The 22239-nt window shown below is 39.4% G+C and overlaps 1 protein-coding gene across 2 annotated transcripts in view; it reads right to left on the reverse strand.

The window, feature by feature from the left end:
• ADAMTS17 (ADAM metallopeptidase with thrombospondin type 1 motif 17) overlaps nucleotides 1-22239 on the reverse strand; it is a 166376-nt gene that overhangs the window by 113539 nt on the left and 30598 nt on the right. For both annotated transcript variants that reach the window (XM_085234376.1, XM_085234375.1), the window contains exons 5-7: nucleotides 20513-20596; nucleotides 19784-19941; nucleotides 13911-13954 (exon numbers count right to left, since the gene is read on the reverse strand). In XM_085234376.1, coding sequence (XP_085090502.1) covers nucleotides 13911-13954; nucleotides 19784-19941; nucleotides 20513-20596 — 286 coding nt within the window. The remainder of the gene's footprint in view (nucleotides 1-13910; nucleotides 13955-19783; nucleotides 19942-20512; nucleotides 20597-22239) is intronic.

Genomic DNA, 22239 nt, shown 5'->3' on the forward strand with positions numbered 1-22239 from the left:
CTGCCAGTACTAGGCAGTGAACACAATCCTTCCACCATTGGGCAGGCAGAGGAGACTAAGTGACTGCCATTGCTCTGCTTCTCTCCTCACACAGCACCATGGTCAGCCTGCCTGTTCTGCCAGTGCAAGATAGCATGGAGCAAGGACAGGTGACAAAACAAAGAAAGAAAAAAGCTCTCACTGCAAAATTAATGACTTGATTTTTCACACATTTGCTCTGGGCCTTTCTGATGTACATGTAGGCGATGTGATCTTCCCTTCAGTGGCAGCACTACAGGAAGGAGGCTTTCTCCTCTATTCACTTTCTTCTCTTTCAGAAATCTCCAAATATCCTAATATTTTTGAGACGTCTTCAAATTTGGATCAAGTTGGACCATGGATTAAAAACTTACGTTGTAAAGACAGACAGGAGTACAGACAGACACAAGTACAAAGTACACACACTCCATACAATTCATCAGTTTAAATGACTCAATCTAAAGTGCCATCCTCTGGACTCCCCAAAAGAGCTGCCCACTCTTACTTCTACTCCATAGGAAGGGAACACTCGCATGGTATTTCACGCAGCCATAAAACATCACAATGCCAGAAGTAGCGGCTAATTTCAGAGGTAATGTGAAGATATTTTTAGTATGTCCTGCATCTAGTTTCTCTAGTACCTCTCTCTAAATTACTCGAAAAGAAAATGAAGTCTTTAAAAGAACTTAGTAGCACAAGTTAGAGAAAATTTTCAGCAAGATCAGGATGAACTTTTCATACACTCAATAAGAGGAAGTCTCTCATGTTCAAACTTATGCTTCTTCTGAAAGAAAACATGAATCTGGATGAATATTGCTGAGCAAATTGCAAGGATTGATAGCAGCCAGAAGAGTCCCTGGGGCCTCTCAGATACTAGTAGTCTCAGTCTTGAGGCCTTTATACTCTGAAGTTTCTAGACTGAGTTCAGAGGGAAGGAGGACAGCAATTGCAGGCAGAACTGAAGAAGCTTACTGATGCTGTATCCTGCAGAGGGCCAGTGAGACATTCCCATATCTACATGTACTATTCCCATATCTACCTGTACTATTGCTCTAGGTTTTTATGTTAAACTACTGACAAGGGGAGCACTGTCCCTTATCATATCCCTCTAAATAAAACACCTCTGGGAAGTGCAGAAGCTTCTATATACTTCTCTGCTATATGGTGACATTTCCACTCCTGAATCAAACTGATGTATTCCTGATTGAAACCATGTGCTGAATCTGCACCACAGTGGATGGGGCAGTGGGTTTTCAGCTGTCAAGCCCCATTCAGTAAGTGGCTCACGGAGAGAATTTAGGATGGTAACAGCTGTGCTTTCCAGCCAAGCAGATAGTGCATCTTTGTACAAGCTTGCTTTGGTGTCCAGTGGCAGTGAACTGTCAGCTGCCATGTAATGAGATTAATTTCCCAACAAAGACATCAAATTAATGACAGCATAAATAGTTACATAGCATTCACAGAAAAAAACAACATGCTGAACATGTATTACTTCCAATCTAATTGTACCAGCTATCATAATCACCATAAACTTGATTAAAATCCTACTGAAATCAATAGGATTATTGCCACTGGCTGTGGAGAATGAGCATTAAGCCATTTCCTGGCTTTTTACTTAGCTCCCATCCTCAGAAGGTTGACTTTTGTTTCTTTTTTTGTTTGTTTTTTTAATTCACTGTAAAAACAGAAAGCCTTTTACTTCACCTTTTAGACCATGCTATGGTTCAGAGACACCAGTGCATGACTGAGTATTCTGCATCTCTGTAAACACATCAGTTCATTGAACAAATAAGGGCTACACCTTTCCTATGTTTGGACATGCATCAAACAGCAAAGATAAAGATAAAAATAGAAAAGAAAAATTTTGTTGATATATTCAATCAAAAAAAAATCATCATTGACAAAATCTCCTGTCTGAACAGCAGCTCCGAAGACATGAGGCAATGCAAAAACCAACTATTGTGTACTCTTGGTTGGGAAGAATTCTTATTAAGGACAAAGACTAATGCAATTTTTTTTTTCTGGGTAATACAACTTTCATCAAATGTCTGAACTAAATAAACATAAAAAGAGCCAATTCTTATAATCAAGGCAAGCGTTCAGTTCAGGTCACAGAAGTTTACGGTTCAGCTGGTAAAGGTCTCTCAAGATAAACGACAGGAAAAAATATCTAGAAGAGCAGATAAACTCTGACCAGCACTGCTTTGTTGAAATCCAAGGCAGAAGACAATTCTGAGAGGTGAATGAAGGGATTACAAGGTGGCAGCAGTATTTCCACAGAAGTGATCAAGAGTTACATGGCAGGACAGGCATAATCAGGAGTTAATCATCCATACTTGAAACCGGACATGACCAAGGCAAAGACAACACCTTGTCTCTGACGTTCTCTCTGGCATAACCAGAGAAGATGACAAATGTAGGCATACAAGAATTGGAAGATTGGAAATCTTCTTAAACAGAGATATAAAACAAATTCTAAAATAAATTCTATTTTCAATTTTTCCTTTTCTGTCATCTCAAGTATTATGAAGACTGATTAGATTGTTGGATTCATTTTAGAGCAACAGTTTAATATTCCAATAAATAAAAACATCCACACAGTGTTTCCTCACTTACTGGCCACTGTTCACTTATAAAGAGCTGCAGTGTTTACTCTGTTTGTCTACTACAGAGCAAATATTGCTGCACATGCTAGAGCTTGATGGATGACATAAGTAAAACCAACAAGCAGATGCTCAGCAGAACATTAACGTGTACCCAGCAGTCTAATTATGGCCAGACAGAGCCTCAATGCAAACAGATCAGTCAAAATGGCTACACAAAAATGTATGACACAACTACACAAAGCCAACAAATATTTTCAACCTGCTGACTGCTCATGACCACTAACTAAAATAGAAATGCAAGGCTAATTCCAAGTTAAGCAAACACAGAAATCCTTAGCATTCTACAAATCATGCTGAAAGAACGCAGGAGGAGAAACATATTTGATGGGTTGGATCTAGCTTTTTTTTTTTTTTTTTTTTTTAAAGGTTAAGTGCAGTTCTATGAGCTGATTGAAAGGGTAAAAAAAACTTGTCACACTAATGCAGACAAACATCTTACTGACTGTAGGAATCTGAAAGTGAAATTTAAACAAATGTATATGTAGAGGAGAACCCCCGAGTCCAAATAAATACTTGTATGTATCTGCAAGCTGTCCTTTGAATCACTGGATTTTGTTTGGACAAGAATCTTCCAAAAACTAGAAGTGAAAACCAAAATTAGCTATGTATGACATTCACAATAAATCCAAATTAGTCAAAATTAGTCAAAATTAGACTTAGGTCAAAAATTCACTGTCTCTTACTTCCACCTTTCTTTCTAAAATGGTTGTAGCTTGATAGGAAAAACCCACTGTTTTCCACAAGGAAGATCTGGTCAAATTCAGATATTCCATTACTTCTAAATTTAGAGATCGTGCTGTGAGCTTGTACTGGAGGACAGTTCCTACTGCATTTTCACCAGGCTGGTCAACACAAAGGTTTTCAGAGGCACAAAGTCCTGCTACATGACCGATTCCTATTTGCATTATGTGCAACATAATCACAACCAAGAAACTTGCAGCTTGTGCTGGGGCATCAGAAGGTCCAAAGGAATTTGAAAAGGAAAAAAATAGTTTCAAGGATTAAACTTGTTTTTAAATCTACTAAGTGCACTTAGAATAGCAAAGTCCTCCCACGATCAGACACCCTGAAGACACCCTGTGAAATATGCTGCTTTTATACTACATTATGATACCAGATGGTAAACCAAATTTCAAAAAAACAAATGAAAAATCAGTGCAGGTCAAACTTCCTTCTCTGGGGGAGGTGCGGCCAACAAACTATGTTTTTCTTGTGTTTTATGCAGACTTCCCAGTGCAGCTTTCTTGGTTATCACCAGTAAAATCTCATCTCTGCATTTTTAAACCTGCTATCAAAATTACATTTTAGTCTTGGAAGCTGCAAAACAAAAGAAATGTAAAAGTACAGTACACAACTGTCCTTCATTTCCTCCCTCTACTCTTACATATCCTGTGTGCAACTGGAATGCTTCTGATTATTCAGTGGAGCAAGCGTTACAATGAATGCAATCATGCCTTACTACCCCACGTCTGTAGCCTATTGCACAGCTACATACAGATGTTTTTACACAGACTGGTTTTCTAGCTACAGGGTCTATAAAACAATAGAAACTATCTGAAATGTTTTCAAGCCAGCAAAGGATAAAGGCACTGAAAAGCAGTCAACTGGATAAAAGCCATCCATGTCTGACAGGGGGAGAAGAAAAACTTCAGGAGGTTTTTCAATTATAAATGCACCATGCTTTCTTAAACAGTACTTGACTGCAGTCTGCAGCTGACTGACCAGGCTGGAATGTGTGAACAGAGGTAAAAAACAAAGCTGTGGGCAACAAAAAGAAAAAACTCAAACCTTTGGTCTGTAGAAGAACCGGATGCTGCATAAAGAATCCAAGCTCACACTGGGAAAGCCTGAGAAGAGGTAGCATTGTTTCCAGCGGAGGGACCAGGTCTGAGACTCAAGAGATGTAGGGTACACCCAGCCAGCTCTTTCCTTTAGCATGCCTCTTCAAATCTAAAGGTTTCCTTTTCTCTATACAGTGTGGACAACCATTCTGATCTTCTCAGTGAAGAGCTTTGGATTTTACTAAAGAAAAGCACCATATACAAAAACAAACACCCACAATGTCTGATTAACAGGGAGATGCCATGAATTAGCAGGTAAGGCACTGGACTGAAAGTCAGGATGTGCAAAATCTGTTCCCTGTCTTCAGATAAGAAACAATGGGCAAATACTCTTCTGACTCTCATGTTTTCCTAGCTCACTTTGTCTGAATGGTTGTCATGGCAGAAAAGCCTGCTTTCTGCTGCGGAAAATCTTGTCTTGGCATTTCTAGCACAGATATCAACAGCAAGCAATGGGTTATTTATAAGGTACTGACAAGGAGGTTTGGCACTGTAGAAAACAAACATCTCTCCTTCTATAGCCTTATGTTTAAAAAAGAGAAAGAAGGAAGCAAGATGAGCTATGAAAGCAGAAGAGATTATTTTATTTTTTAAATGTTCATTCTTGCAATAATCCTCCAGAGGAACAAATCTTCAGCAACGGGAAGTTATGGAGCTAGGGTGTGAAGTTGATGAAGCAGTGCAGAAAGCGTGTAAAGCTGCAATATGCAAATCTCCATTGACATGGAAGAGGTAAGGGACAACAGCAGAAATACTACAAACCCCAACAAACAGAAGCTGTCTGTCTACAGATCTAATATACCAAAATTGTTCTGCTCATGCTTGCCTCAAAGACTTCTCAACTTCTCACACACAGTAGCAAGGAGCAGTTCCAGAGCTTTTCTTGACATTTGTTTGGCAGTGTGTGCTTAGCTGGACATCAATTAGACTACTGCCTTCAGCCTGTCTGTTTGCAAATACAAAGACTGCTTTCAGAGATAAACAGCAGAGATTTCTTTAAGTCATGATTAAATGGAATTCAGCCATAAGAAAAAGCCTTGGTTCCTCAGGCAGTATCCTACAAATCATCTCTAATTTAGAAAACAATCAAGGCAGAGAAACTGTCCAGGAGGTAAAACTGTAACTCAGCAGTTCTAGCATTGCACCTATACACGAATTCAACATATGAGAAGTGCCTGTTGCACAAAAGAAAAAGCAGCATTCTTTTTCAATTAAGGTTTTGATTATTTTTACTCCACGCTGGAAGAAAATTACTGTGCTACTGTCACATATATTCATTGGGAACTGTTAATTAAAACAGTAATAACAAGACAGCTTTTCCCTGCAGTGATTGCACGTCAAAGCTCTAAATGTAGGAAGGGGTTGGGGGTTGAGAACGTGTGGAAGAGAAATCTTGCATAGATATCTTCCCTTCAAGCTAGGAGACTAAAATTCCCAGGTGTTTTGTGTACACGTCTATATAATTTCACACAGACATAAATGGCCCTAGAGTGGAATGCAGTACATGTTTGCACCTGTACCAATCGAACTGCACAATGATTTAGGTACATAAAGTGAGTTATGACATGGAGGTGAAATGAAAAGATAAAGTCAGAATAAATACCAACAAAGTCATGGCAAATATTTTCCCTCACGACATACTCCATCTAATCAAGGGAACTTAGGTGCACACCAGTTTGACTTTAGGTTAGGATTTGGTTTGGAATCCTACATTCCTGATAGGAAAGAATCTTAACACGATACTTGCAACTAGTCAGTTTTCTGAAGATATCTTCCATTCAAATAATAATCAATTCACCTTGCACGACAACGCGATGCGACGGCCTGGAGCAATTTTACTCTTAAATACATTGTCTGGTTAAGGAATAATATTATTCCTTTCCACAGCATTTTGGGCAGTTGTTGTCCTGCATTTAGCAAAAACACACTACCATAAGCCATCAACAAGACCATGGCTGAAGGGGAAGTTTTTGAGCAAAGATAAGCTTAAATATACAGCATTAATTTTGCAAGGAGTCACAATAAGACAGACACAAAAATAATTAGAAAACAAAGTGAAAATACATTTTGGGGCTACAAAAAGAAAACGATGTATGGAGGAGAGCTAATAAGGAACTGCTGGAGGTTTATGAAGAACAAAGTGTAGCAAATGTAGGGAAATTCCACAACCCCAGTGGGCAAGTCATGTGGTTAGCGTGATGGAAGACAGACCATCCAGGCCTCTCCCAGGAGAGCAGCTTCTCAGTGTCCAGCCCCAGCTGAACAAAAGAGAAGATGAAGGAACAAAATTGAGCAAGAGTTTCTAAGAGCACTGAAGCACCACCAAAGACAAACAGACCTTCAAGAAAAAGGCAAGGGAAGGGGATTAGTCATGAGAGCAGGAGAGGATCTGTGATGCTTCAGAGCTACGTACATATGGAAGGGGGAAACTGACAAATGGTCAGAAAGATCTGTCACCAACTCTCTCTCCACTAAAAGCTTTCATTTATTTTAATTACATAAGCTAATTGTTCCCTCTGCAAGACATGAAAAAACAGAGAGAAGATGAAGAAAAAGGTTGATATAACCAGAAATTCAGAAAACAGCACCAACAGCTTAATTAATTTTAAGAACAGAACAGACTGGTTGATCACTTACCTACTTTCTGTGTATGGTGGGAACATAAAGGATCCAAACTAAGCTGCTGGTGTTTGGCTACTATCTCTCTGTCATAGTTACTTCTCATCTAAGGAGACCAAGAATCCACTACGGCCATTAGAACATGGAATGAATAAAGACAAACTTAAACAAATCTACTGAGCTGCAAAACAAGCCCAAAGGCAAACGAAATTCAAATGTTTCACTTTCCATAACAAAGAGAGAAAAATAGGTCTTTACAAAACAGTATTAACACTTCACTCAACTAAATACACTGCACACATCATAAGCTTTCATATATATCAATTAGAAAGCTGATGTATTTCACAATAAATACGTGGTCTGCTTAAATTGGCATGCCCAGCTTTTTTATTTATTTATTTTACAGGCAGGACAGAGGGAAACAAATTGTTTGTAGACGGTCTTTGTTTGTATTTCCCACTTGCTGCTTCCAAAAGCAGACTGGTCAGTTTCACTTTTGTTTCTATTAGGTTTTGTTTTCTGGCTCTCGCAGACTATTGTTTCTTCATTAGATTTTAAAAACTTTCAGTGATTCTGAACACCCAAATAGAGACAACTTAATTGAGATGACGGCTAATTTTCAGGAACTACGAAGCACCAGGCTCAGGACATCAGGTTTTCGAAAGACGTCTCAGGTACCTCCAAGCCACAAGTCTCTCTAGGAAAAAACTCACGCAATGAGTCTGATGGAAGCTAGATTTATCCTTCAGAGGCTCACAACTGGAGACTGAACAGCTGTGCACATGCAAAGCAGCCTTGCTGAAACAGTGTCCCCAAAACAAGCAAGAAGGAAAAGCACAAACAGCACACTGAAGCGAGGAAGAGCAAGGGTTGCGTTAGCAGGGATTTGTGATTACTTGTGTGGCTGTGTTCATCCCAGAGTTTCTATTAAAATGTATGAAATCTTATATTAAACTCTACTGGCACACAAATTTCTATTAAGAACAGAAGAAGAGGAGGAGAGATTGCTAGCTGGTGAAAAGAAATTGGAAGGGTGTTGTGGGAAGGGTGGGGCACAAAAGATGGTAGTGATGAATATGTCCAATAGCACAGCTCTGCACTGTCTGAGTTGTGCAGCTGAGTATTTATTCCTTAGCAACCAGAAGGCAAGAGAAAAAGTCTTCCACTGTACTGTAGCATGGCTCCTTTTGGTTTCGTAAAGCCAGCAGCCTAATTCTACATTGCCATGCACAGCCACAACTGATAGGAAAATCTGCAGTGCTGTGAGGTCCCGCTCATTCACAAACATCAAATTAACTAAAGAGTATTCTTTCAAGGGACATTTTAACCGACCATATGTTCATTTTAATGCACTGAAGTGCATTCGATTCTGGTCTGGAGGACAGTCTCAGTAAGGCTTTTACTAAAGCCAGGCACTGCTTCTCTAATGAATTGTTTTAAGCAGCAGGTATTTCTATTTATTCTGGCATCAAATAAAAACCCGCCCTGGAATATACAGAAACATTTAACATGAACCACTATGGAAAATGTTTTTAATGTGAGAATTCCTTTTCTTTTTCCACTCACAGCAAACCAACTAGTCTTTTCCCTTTCCTTAGGGATTAATTCTCTGTTGTGACACTGTTAAGGGACTGCAGTCTATATTACACAGGGAGGAAGATTTAAACGAACAGCGCAGAGCATAGGCAGGACTGATAAGAAGTGTTACTGCTGAGAACAGGAACCACCTAACTGCACAAGCAAATCAGCAAGGAAAAGCTAAAAATGCACTGTCCTTTTCTCAGGTGCTCTACATGCAATACAAAAGGATGAAATCTACAGTGATGAGTAGACCAAATGTCAGATTTGGAAAACCTGGACATATTTTAAAAACTCTGTGCTACAGTACTCATAAGAAGAGACCAGAGTGTAATTGTTAAGGGAGGGAAAATTAGCCAATAGCCCCACAGGATGCAGCTCTCCACGATGGCACTTCTCATGAAAGGAAGAAATGACCACAGTATGAACACACTGGGACAGCAGAAGGACATCATCTGCACAGCTACCAAGCAGCAACACTGGCAAAACCAAAACCACACACATCAGTCTATGCTTGGAAAAGGCAAGTAAATAAATACAGGACACAAACTATACAAGAATTTCTAACCCCCAGGACCCCTTTAATAAGTTACCTTGGAGCACTTCAGTTAAAGCCAGTCAGGAGATGGGATTGCTTTTCACAACACACTGATTCACTTGTGGAAACAGCTTGGAAAACTGTTTCTCAATCACTTCTGCTCTGATGCTCGGTTTTCTCCAGGCAGCGATTTCTTCAACTAAGCCTGCCTGTCTGCAGTATATCCACTGTATTCTGCTTTCTTTTCCCCAGCATCAAGCCACAGAAAGCATATGTGACTGCAGAAGAGGTAAAGACATTTTTAACCAGGGCAATTTAAGGATATTTAAGACACTTTCTCATTTTCCATTTCCCAATTCCATACTGCCCCTACTTTTACTATTAGCTGAATACAACGAAGCTTCAGCTTGGATCTGGGGTAACATGTACACTGAGGAATCAAGTCCAAGCTTTGCCTTGAAATATGCAGGATCATTCCTAACTAACCATAAAGCTGCTTTTTTGGCACCAGCAGTGGAAATATTGAACGAAAGGGGCATTCTCAATCTGCTTATGTCACAGAAAGGTTGGATCCTTACAACGTGCAAGGCTCCAAGCTGCAGCTTGATATTAATAGCTAGACATTAAACTCTCAATTTGGCTGGCTTAGAGGCAGCTCAATTGGAACAAAGATTTTTCTGCAGGAAACAGCAGACCTGGTTGGAGTCACATCACGAGAGATGAGTCTGAAGCAGCAGCAGACTGCAAACTTTTTGACTGGTGTGTGTCAAGGTTATGTTGCACAAAGCAAACCTCCTGCTCTCAAATCGCAGAGCCTATCAGAGGTACCAGCAACTGAGACTTCTGAAACACAACTGTGGCAAATGTGTTGCATGCAGGCGTAGAGTTTTCCTTCTCTCTCCCTCCTTTTGGAATTCATTCATTCTTACAGCTTACTCACAAAACCAAGTGGGGTAATAAGCATTAATAAAATATTCCTTAAACAGATGTGGTTCTGTTGCTTAACACAGTCAGTGGGGTATCACCCCACAAAGACATACCTACATATTTTCACCATTTTTGAGCTTGTTTCAGCCATTATGTAACCTTCCACACTACCTTGGCAGCTGGGCCAAGAAAATTTGAACCAAGTCCCCAGAGCAACTGGTTTCAGAGAGAGGCCCCTGCCAGAATACAAATACAAACCTCCTGCTGCTGTTTTCTCTCTGTGTCTGCATAGCAAGCAAAGATTCCAGACAGGTTTTTCAATATGGATCTTTTTGAGCACAAATGAACACCTCTTATAAACCATTTAAATTTCATAATCCCACTTCCAAACAACAGCTGAGCCTCAATATTGCCACCAAGAATTCTGCTTACATATTTCTCACAACATAAAGAAAACAAATTAAAGCACTGTCTCCCCCCCCAAAATACTTACAATGCTTTAAATAGACTAACTTTAGTGCAAATAATCTAACAATCTGTATATGACAAAGCAACATTAGATTGCTGACTCACATTTGCACTGTACATTTTATATATATGCATCATATAGTTTTATACGTGAACTACTTAAGCCATACAATCTCTTGTAGCTTTGCACTAAAATCCCCATTTCATAGAGGTAGACAGAAGCATTCCAAACATAAGTGACTTGCCAAATGTCATACACAGCTCCAATGCCAGAGCTGGGAATAAAAATCACTATTCTAGAGTCCAGATTCTACACCTCATACAGAGCAGCAGCTTCAGTTTCCTAGTTTAGGAGATGGCCTGCTCACCAAGAAGGTGCTTTTTCCTTTAAAGGGAAGCAATGCATCACATTGCAATGGCCAGCTTTATCCATAAGAGGGTAAAAAAACCACACGCATCTGGTGAGACAGTTCTTCACATACAAAAGTGAAGTGCAAGGTCAGGAATGAAAGCAAGTTGCAGTTCTTCAGAACTTTGCTGTAATCTCAGCACCGTCTTCAAGACCAAATGTAACGTCACTCTCTGGAATAGCTTCTTGCCCTTGTAGGTACATTTGCTGATTTGGAAGTGCCTGTGGTACTGGAGTGAGGACTAAGCACCCAGCAACAATAGAGATGGCTGAAGTATCAGCATAATTTTTTAAAAGTTAGTATTGCTCACCAATGGGCATCAGTTCACTTTGACTGTTGCATTAATAATAAACTGAAGAAAATTCCACACTACATGGTTACTTATTTAATCCATATATGCAGGACACAGAATGGAGGTGGCTATTAAAGCCAATTTCTTTGTGATGACAAATAATTTTTCCCTGTTCTGATCAAAGAGGAAAACTGGAAAACCTTTCACACAATTAAAATTTAGCGTTACAAACCCCAAACGCTTTTTAAAATGGATGGTATGCCACAAAAGTATATTCTTTGGTTTATTCTTCCTCTGCTGTGATACACATAAACAACATAAAGCCAAATTCTGTTCTGGCCTAACATCTGTAATATATAAAAAAAAAATTACCTATTGGCTAACTTTCAGCAGCAGAAAAAAACCATTTAATTATATCACCCATGTATTTGAGTGAGCAATGGAAATGAACTTAAAACACTGCTATACTGAAAGCAGAGTCAATGATCTCCATGCAAATCACAAATATGATTGACTCAGTGCATTAGACATGCGGCCTTTAATTATCTGATACTATCTCACTCGTGTAAGAACTCAGAAACATGAAACATGAATCCTTTTCCGGATGTGAAACACTAAAAATCCACCATTCTCCAATTTCATACCACACTACTGCATTTCTCCTTAGCAAGCTGATAACCAGAAGAATTGTTATCTTCTTTCAGGCTCCAAGCATAAGTGCTATTTCTCAAGGCAGTGGCAGATGAAATATCAACATACAGCGTAATTTGGGTGGACTTCATTCAGACTGCAGGCCTACCAGAACAGTTCCTAGTCTTAGAGTTGTGAAGAAACATTTCAAAATATGCAACACAGAGATAAGGGCCTAAGCAGGTAGTTGATGTGAGACATCTGCAGTAGCTCACCAACTTGGGCACAGGCAATAATGCTTGAAAATGGATGTCATCAAAATTTTTACTTAATTCAACAGTATTAAAAAAAAAAATTAAGTAGGTATCTTATGATGAAAGACTTGATCTGGACACTGTCTCTGGGCTCCAACAACAGAAACAGCAGGGGCACAGGAAATGCAGAAGTGAAGTTGCTAGTGCCAGAAGAAAAGTAAGACTGAAGAGAGCAAAGAGACCAAACTGTTTTCCCTTATTGGAACACCCATCTTCTCAAAGTCTACAAAAAACTACACCAGAAATAGCATCTAACAAGTTTAATCTTTATCACTCTGATCTTCCACTTTTTCCCATAGACCTCAGCACAAGAAAGTATTTGGGTAGTTTACAAACAGAAAAAAAAAGTCATAAAAATATTTCCTTCATCATGCTGTCTACATCATCTCCTGAATAGAGACCTTCAACAACACTGTCTTTAAAAACGGAAAAAGCCCTGACCTTGATCAGCATATATCTTCCATCAGCTTTTCTTCTTCTTCTTTATATTATATCTTACCACAGGCATCTTCAGATGCAAGCACAAAAAACCTTCCTCTGTAGTAGTAGAAGTGTGTTTTCAATTGGACAAAGAACAAATGCACTGTGAGGGATTCCCATTGGAAAATTTAAACATATAAGGCTTGCTCATGTTTAAAAAGAAAATGTAAGCATTTTTCAGCTCTTTATTTCCTTTCACCTGATCAGACTCCATAACGCAAAGAGGGAAGGTCTGCATTCTGAAATGCGACTTCTATAAGCAGCCCCAGAACTCCTGCTGAGGATACCCCACCTCCCTCATCACCTGCTGCTGTTAGTAGAGACTCCTGGTTCTCCAAGTGCCTCTGCAGACCCTGAAGTTTAAGATCAGCTGAAAGTCAGGATCCACTCCAAGTTCACACAGTACGTGGGATAGCAGGCAGTTCAACTTTGAAGCAAGTAAAAAAAAAAAAGAGTAATGTAATCATTACAGAGAGGATGTTGAGTTATGCCTCCACACACTGCTGCTACTGTCAAGATTAAAAAAACACACCGGATGAACAGATACAGTGAAGATTACTGCTCCTAAGTAGAATAAATAAATAGATGGATCGTGTAGGATGTAAGGACTCTGTGAATCCACGGCTTGGGTAAGATTAAAGGCAGTTAGGAAGCAGGAGGTGGAAAAGAAGATTTAACTTGGCTTTCCTACAATGAGGTATTCTTCTCTATGTCTACGTGCCAGTTTGATCTGTGAGCATTACACCGGCTCTTACAGCTACAAATACATTCATTAGTTAGCAAATTCTTGTTTGAGAAATGAGGTGAGGGAGCACTGGAAGGAACATTACAGACATACTAACAGACAATTTCTTAATCTCTAATAATTATCTAATTCTACATCTGCTCCAAAAACGTAAGGTTACTTAAGATTACTTCCTAAACTCAGAGACCTCCAGTGCCAAGAAGGGTTAGTATTTAAAGGATTATTTATAGTTCATACCCCGTACTAATCTGTATTTGCATCACAGAGGTATTCAGAATAGTAAACGCAGCATTACATTAAATCAAAGAATGAAAGATTGCCCCAAAAGCTCCTCTCAGCATAAAGTTGGCTATCAAAATAATCTCCCCTACTTCTTTGACTTACCCACAGTGTCACAAGGCTCGTCTTTGTGTACGCAGAAATCTGTCCTAGAAAGCAAAACAGAACAGAAGTCAAACGTATCCTGTGCCTCCAGACTCCAGGCTAGGAAAAAGCAGTGATGCATGATTCACATATCACAGGAGTAGAGGGATTTTGGTTTTTATTTAACTGCTGTGCAGTCTACACAATGACAACACAGACAGCAACACTGATTGCTGCTGCAAGATTACAAGCAATTATGTGAATCAGCTCCATGTCTTACTATCTAATTTTATACTTCAGATTTTGCATGCAGAGAGTACTGCAATATCATATATGAGACTGTCTCTAGGAAGTCAGACTTCAGCACCTGGATTAATAATGAATCTCTCATTTTGAGAGCTATATTATCAACAGCGGCAGGAAAGGACAAGTGGGGTCATTGCCTGGAGACACAGAACTGATCATCTATACCCAGAAATTCTCAGTTCTTCTACCACTGCAATACATAAGGACAAGAGAGAAGCAGGACTAAACAGAGAATGACAGATGCTGGTACAGAAAAAAAGAATTTCAGGATTTCCCACACAACAGCCAGGTGAACAGGCTTCAGCTAAATATATTACTGTCAACTCTGCCATGTTATGATTGGAATCCAACACAGAGGTTTAAAGGACTTTATCTTCTCTGTTATCCCTCTACATCTCATCCAGTCTCCCTGAATCTCACAAAAGCAGGAATAGATGCTACATATGACACTGGTATCCACGTATCCTGCCAGAGATCCACGGATCTTTGTTAAACAGAAGCAGGAAAAAAACCCTTGAAGCTCACTGTATAAGTAAGACCACTTCAAGTGAGAAGATTTTGTAAATGAGAACCCTCACGAGAGCATAACAAGCGTGGGAAGAGAAGTATTTCATAACTAAATTAATGGTTTGAATATAATTTAATAAGCAATTAGGCCTAAACATTTAGGAACTATCTTCAGACCTGCTCTGCAGCACCATCTGCTCTGAAGACGAACAGAAAAGCATCAAGTACATTTCTGAAGTTCCTTAGCCCAAGGGAAGCCAAGAAACCATAATCTCTGTTGTGGCTTTCCTCACCCTAAGGCAAGGCTAGCGAAAGAATCACATTAGTACAGCTGGAACGTGTTGTTTGAAATGCTCAAGTCCCAGAAAGGATTTTGAATTCGAGAGTGTGGCAAAAAGAAAAATGGAGAAAGATTAGAAGTACTTCTTCCATGGATAAAAAGTATGAAATTAGGCTTTATAGGAAAAGATATTTAAGGCTCAGGATTGTGCCTAACAAACCCAAAACCTTCACACCAAACTCTTTAGAAATAAGAAATCAGTTTGCCAAAGGCTTGGAAGAATAACTATTACCACCTCTTGCTAAGCAGATATTGAAATCTCAGAATGCTTCAATTCAGAAAAAACAACTATAGTAACAACTATCAACGTGTTAAAAAAAAAAAAAATTGGATAGGAACAAAACAAAATTGGAAGCTACGACCACACACCAGCCCCAGCTTTCATTTTTCACTGCAGCCTTATTGTGTCTCGACACCTTGGCATTCCAGCCCTTCCAAAGAAGACTAATGACAGTCTCCTGACAGAGCTGGCAAAAGCACACCCGCTTGAGTTCCCAGGGCCAACTTGACGGAGGTTTATTTAAGGACTTATTATGTTATATAAACTGGTAAATCAAACAGATGCTTTTCTTGTGACAACAGATAGCTGAACTATTAGTAAATGGCAAAAGGCCACTGCTAGAAAAGCTTCTCTCCTCAGGGGCTGGCTGGCTCTGCAAACAAAGCACAGCAAATTTTGCTCCTTGCACTCTATGATCTACACTGAAGGGTGTCTGGCACTTTTGGGCAGCTTCCTGGAGAAACTGCCACCATGCCATAAAACAAGGAGTTTATAAGTAATTCAGCACAAATTGCACACTCTCATAGAAAGGTAGAATAATCTTCTTTGTTAAGAGAGTGCTGTGATGCTGACTGGTCAGAGTAGACTTGAAATAGGTCAGCAAAAAGAACAGAACATAACTACCCAGCTCACTGCATGTGGGCTTGCAAGTATGAGATTTCCTAGCCCGTCCTATAAAGTCCAAGAGACACCATACTTCCTTCTATTAAAAGGCCTTGCATGAAGATGCTAGGCTTTAAATTACCTGGACTTATAGTTTAAATTTTACAGTAAAACTCTGGCCAAACACAAAAGCATGTTCAAATGAGCTCAGTAGATCTCAGTCTTTTTCCAAAGGTAAGATGCTGCCCAAATAAAATCTACACATTGAAATTCATAAAGTCCTTTCTTGGAAAAATCACGAGAGGGACTGCAGACCATACAGGCATTTAGAAAGATCTGTCTCACCTGTGGATATGTTACAGGATGTCAGCAGGATGGTTTACAGAGCTACATTGGAATAAAACTCACTCCAGGAGCTGCCATTCAAATCCAAGGCCAGATCTGACCTTATCACACTAAGTCTTGGATAATGTACTGAAATCATATGCTATGGCAGTGATGTAAATTTCCTTTCCACTTTTAGCCACCGGCTGAATCAAGTAGTGCGTGTGTTCTGACTTCTTAGGGATCTTTGAAATTCTCAGTCATTATCACTTTTATCACGGAGTATGTTTTTGTTAGCAAGATTAAACAATTCCTTTGAAAAAATGACAATAAGTGGGTTGTTCTATTCAATAAAGAGAGCCAGAAAAGAAGCTCAGAACTCCTCCTAAAGTCACTCTTCCATCTGGCTCACATGAACTGGAAAAAAATACCTAACTGTGCTAAGCTAAATTCTGCAATTCAAGATCTTCCTGTAAGAAAGGAGGACAGTAGTTGAACTGTGCAGCATGAATGAGAAGTATTCTGTTTAATAGTCAGTTATCAGCATCCTTCAAATGATATCTTTTGACCAGCTTAACCATGCTGGGTCACAAAGTTATAGGGCAGAGGAAATGGGTACAGGCAAAACCTTGCCAAAAAGAAAAAAAATTCACCCTAAATATATATTTAGTAGCATTATGTGCCCAGCTTCCTAAATGCATACGGAATTGCTTCACTTGCCCACTTAATGGGACAGCGAAGAGCTGAAGAAATGCAGAGGCAACAAGCAGGCTGCAAATGGAATAACTATAGCAGTTCATCAGAAAAAAACACAAGTCTTTGCTGAGTAACAGTTCTGAATTATGTTCTTATCAGTGCTGATTGATCTTCTGCTATGCCCTCTTATCACCTATATTCTAATAGCTGACCTAAATGGCCAAGAAGTTGGGAGAGCAACAGAATATCTGAAGATTTTCTGAGGAATGCAAAGAATAGAAGATCAACAGAGAGAATGTGTTTTAAATGAAACATGCTTCTAGGATCACTAAGATACAGATTCTGCAGAAAGAAACTATTCTGGTCAGCTGCCCATTAAAATATGAAGTGTATTACCTGTAAATGCCAGAGATTTGAATTTCAAAACGTTCAAAATGAGAATTTGAACAACAGAAGTGTGATGATTCTAGAAACCACTGCACTACATTCAAATCTTCAGAGATTTTTACCACTGTCTCCCTTACCTACTTAACTGGGCAGTGGTACACCTTATTTCAGACATAGTACTCCTCTTACCTGCAGCTTAAGGAGGTCATCTACTTCCACGTACAAATGAGTATATGGGGAAAACCAGTTACAAGTGAAGTTCCAAGAGCCAAGCGTGCCATAGTGTTTCAAATGAATGCAACAAGACTGAAAAAAGTCCTCTGATTCCAGAGATTGAACCCAAATAATCTGTTCCTACTCTTAAAGGAGCTGCTGAAAATTCAGCTTCTGCTTTTTCCGGTTCTATTGCTTGTGCTGGAGATGCTTTTGCTCCCGTATCCTCTACTGGTCGTTGTAGTCTGGAGAGGGTCAAGGGACACACACTTCCAAAGCCAAGAGTAGAAACCCTGACAAAGGAATCGGGCTGCTTGGCCAGAAACCTTCCAAGAACACAGCATCCTCTTTGCAGCAGAAGCAGGGTGGGTTAGGATAACAAGACGCAGCAAGAAGGAAGGATACAAGTAAACACTAGTGACCTATCAAACAGGGAAATGCTGCTCTTATACAGAACAATGTCCTCCTTGGCCTGAACTTTCTCACAAAATCTGAGCCTAGCTTCTAATCCAACTGAACCTGTACTTTTCCAACTACTCCAATCACAAAAGCTGCATATTTACTGAACCCAGTGAACATCTCTACAATTCTTCCTCAAATGCCTGAGTTCAACTCATTTAACATGACATTATGCATTCAATTTGTAAGCTGCAGACAGAACACACAGATGAAATGCTCCACTCATTCCGTTCATCCAGTGCTCAGAACACATCAGAAGAGATTCTGTATGCCTCACTTGTCATGCAGGACAACTGGATGCCCAGATGAGTTCAACAAAAATGTTAGTTATTTATTTAGGCTGTGATCCAATAAAGCACATTCTTAACTATAACCAGGATGTTCAGCTCATTGACTTCAAAGGAACCACTCACCCTGCCTAAAATGCTAAGTAGCTGTTTAGGTGCTTGGGTTTGACTACAAGTGAATATGATAGAGAGAAAAAGATTTGGGGGGATTGCACACATCTGTGAAGGTGCACTCTTCAGAGCTTTGCTGGCCCCATGTCCTGCTTGCCAGCTATTTTACTGAACACTCACCACAATCCAGTGGATAGTTTGCAATGCAACTGTTAACACAAGAGACAATTGCAGTCAGAAAAGCAGCTTATGCAAAAGCATGCATTTCTAGTTACACTGTTGGCATGGAAAAAAAAGGTAGCACAGGTGAAGAATATCTAACTGCAGCACAAACATTTCCTGTCTCAATCTAGGGAAGAGGGAGGTAGGAAGTAGTGTTTTTCAAGCACATAAAGAAGCCATCTTACACTACATTTTTGTGCTCACTTTAATTATTCAGTAGTCATTTCTGAAACAAGGCATTCTTAAGTTTAATGTACACAGTTTACACAACCAGATATTTGCTGCTCATAACTTACAATGAGTGCAGGGAACATGGAATTTGCATTTTGCTCTGAGGTTGAGTTCAGGTAGGGAGAGTACAGGGAAAAAGTCTACAAGTTAACATGAAAGATATCCTTTTTGTTTATTGTGTCTGGGCCATACTCCAGTATGTTTGCTCCATCAGTAAGCAGTGCTGCAGGTACGAGGAAATTTTCTGTAATATTCATACACAGATTATTTCATGCCTGAAATAAATGCAGCAGGTTTTAAACTTACAGACAAATTAAGAATGACTGACTTGAGGACTGTCAGAGCGGGGATGTTAAAGTGATTATTTCCTAAGGTAAAGAGAAAATTAATTTAGCTTCTGGTATTCTTTTTTCTCTTTCTTTAGGAGATAGCTCCCTCACCATCTCCTTCCTACCAACACACTGTATGCTCCAGAGGTACCAACTATTTCTCCTCTCAGAGTGCTCAATATGCATACCTAATCAAATTTAAGGTGCTTGTTCTTACCCACATTCTCAACTTGGCAGCTTCTGAAGGAAGCAGATGAAGGATGAAGACTTGTACCTTCCTAAACCTCACTTATCTCTTTTCCACTTATACCACCTGATCTGAGAAAAAGGTATCACCCGTTCTACAGACATGTCTTAACTGCATCCTGACTATGACATGCTATCAAGACAACTGTAATAAAGCTTTTGCACAGCAGTATTAAGTACACACAAACAAAACACTTCACCTGAAGCATCTGAGCCCTCCAAACAGCACATAAGCAGCAAACATATCATCATCAATGGATCTTTTTCTTAGATAACTGCTGGACCAGATGATCCCAGCATAGACTATGGGCCAGTATTGCTTAAGGAAACTGATAAACCTGACCTCATTATACCTGGTTACAAAAACTGCAGCATCCACAGGAGGGGTGTCATCCCTCGCACCAGGAACCTGGTTGTTACCAAGGTATTTTGCTCCACCATATTCTTCATTTTGCCAGTGACAAAAGCTCTCCAGAGACCTCTCTCCATGATGCCCAATAGACAACTTGGCCTTTTGTATAGAAAGGGATACAAAAGAACAAATATTCACCACAGTGTTTACAAAATCATTATACCTCTGATTAAAAAAAAAAAAAAAAAAAAAAACTGAGGATCAAGTACACAAACATCAGAAAATGAAAAAGCATGAAACCAACTTCACCTGAGTGGGTGAAGTAGGAGCTTTATAATCCACACTGACCTCTGCCATTTGACATACAGAACAAGTTCCATCAGCCGGCAGCAGTCACAAGCTTCAAAGCCTCCTAAATCTGGCATTTTTATTTCTGATACCACAGCCATATAATTTTTCTAACAGTTAACTCCTGAGATTGTCTCACGACTCTAAGCAAAGATTTTTCAGAAAGGCTACATTAAAGGACTGCAGTTCCTCCCACTTCTGTGGCCCCTTGTACTTCCATCTGTAACACTATCTAGCATAGCAGGGCACACACTAGTTACATTTTGTGATCCTATGGCCGAACATCCCATACTTCTCACCCACACAGGACAGAGATCCTGCTCTGCCTGTAAAACTATAGTAGTACAGTTACAGCAGAGGGTAAAAATGAATTAGAACTCACAGGTCGACTGCGAAGTAGGACTAGTTTTGTCACTCGAATGCTGACTTTAATTCCAAGGCTTTGATGTTGAAACATGTTGTACACCTGTTAAAGTGCAAAGAAAACATCTACAGTACATCAGTAACAATGTCAAGATGTAGTAGCAGTTAAAAGAACTGTGACTGAAGTTAGATAGTTCTCCTTCACAATACTGACCCAAACTGAAACCAAACAGGTTGTGCCACTACAATAAAAATAAAGAATTTTAAGAGCTACTGCATTGCCACTCTAACAGTTCCACACAATACAGTGTAGCTTACAAAAATAGAGTACATTTGTTCCTACTATATAGCATTTGGCTTCATCAACTGACCAACTTGTAACAGTCTAATCTGAGCGAGATTCAGCATTCAGGGACAGAAACATTAGAAAACAAACAAAATTGATGAAAAAGAATCCATAATCTAGTTGAAAAAAGAAAGATACCTTTAATTGGACTGAATGAGAGAGAACAGAATTGCCGAGTAATGAAATAAAGAAATATTTCAAAGGAATTCTAAACACAAACCAAAATCTCAAGAACATGGACATATATTATGAAGCATCCAACTAACATGGACCGTCAGCATTTAAATATCAGAGATATCTGAATACAAGATGAAATAATGGTGTGTTTTAGACTTCAGGAAATAGAATGGAAAAGCAATTTCCCTCTGTTATTTTCATATCTTATATAAGAAGAGAATAGTAATAAGGCAGCACATAATGACACAAGCCTCAGGAAATACAAAAATAGCACCGGAAACTACCTTACTACTTTCTCCAGATTTTGCATTCCAGCTCAGATACTTCATGCCATTTCTATAGATTAGAACATAAGATGATGCCAGAATTGCTGCCAGAATTTTATTTCACTATTTCTTTGTGTACAAATGCATTGATCAGACTGTATCAAAAAAAAAAAAAAAAAAAAAAAAAAAAAAAAAGATGAATGAGAGGTTCATTTTAAAAAGGTTTAAAATATCCCATAATAACTTTTGGATGAACATTGCATTCCCTTCTCAACCAATCAATCGATCAAATCAAGACCTCTAAAGAGAGCCTAAATAGAGGCTACAGGACTTGGCCCCAGGTAAGTTGCATTTCCTACTCATGTCTCATTTGCCTAGAAATGTCACAAAGACCCAGTTAACTTCCTACAAAACACTCAAGACATGAACATATTTTGGATAATATGTTTTCAACACTTGGTATTTTTCCTATTTGTGCAAATTCTCAGGAATGTGTTCAGTGTAAGAGAGTTCTTAAGCACTTTAGTGTTTGGAGTGGGATTTAATCATACACTTAAATGTTTCCTATAATTTAGGCACAGATTTCAAGACAGACGCTGCTCAGTATTTGACCCACTGACCTTCAGCATGAGCACAAAGAGCCATTTATCTGCCCTGCGGTTGGTATACAAATGCACACAAGTGCTGGTGCTGTTTACTTACCTCAGGGGTATGTTGGTAGAGTAGCTGAGGCCTCTCACTACTGACTCGAGGAGAGTTGGGTGGGGGGTGTAAACTTCATGCTTGCAGAGAAGGGCTCTGACAGTTGACCTATCTGTAAATGGAGAGCTGGCCATTTAGTTGAGTGGATCAATGGGGCGCTGAGCTGATCAAGTCAGTCTCTCATGCACCACTAGAGAGGCTAATGAATATTTGCCATGATCCTGGGATGATTGCTTTTGATTTGTCTAGCTCACT

The sequence above is a fragment of the Meleagris gallopavo genome, chromosome 12, assembly GCF_905368555.1.
Source record: "Meleagris gallopavo chromosome 12, MGAL_WU_HG_1.1, whole genome shotgun sequence".
Taxonomy (NCBI): domain Eukaryota; kingdom Metazoa; phylum Chordata; class Aves; order Galliformes; family Phasianidae; genus Meleagris; species Meleagris gallopavo.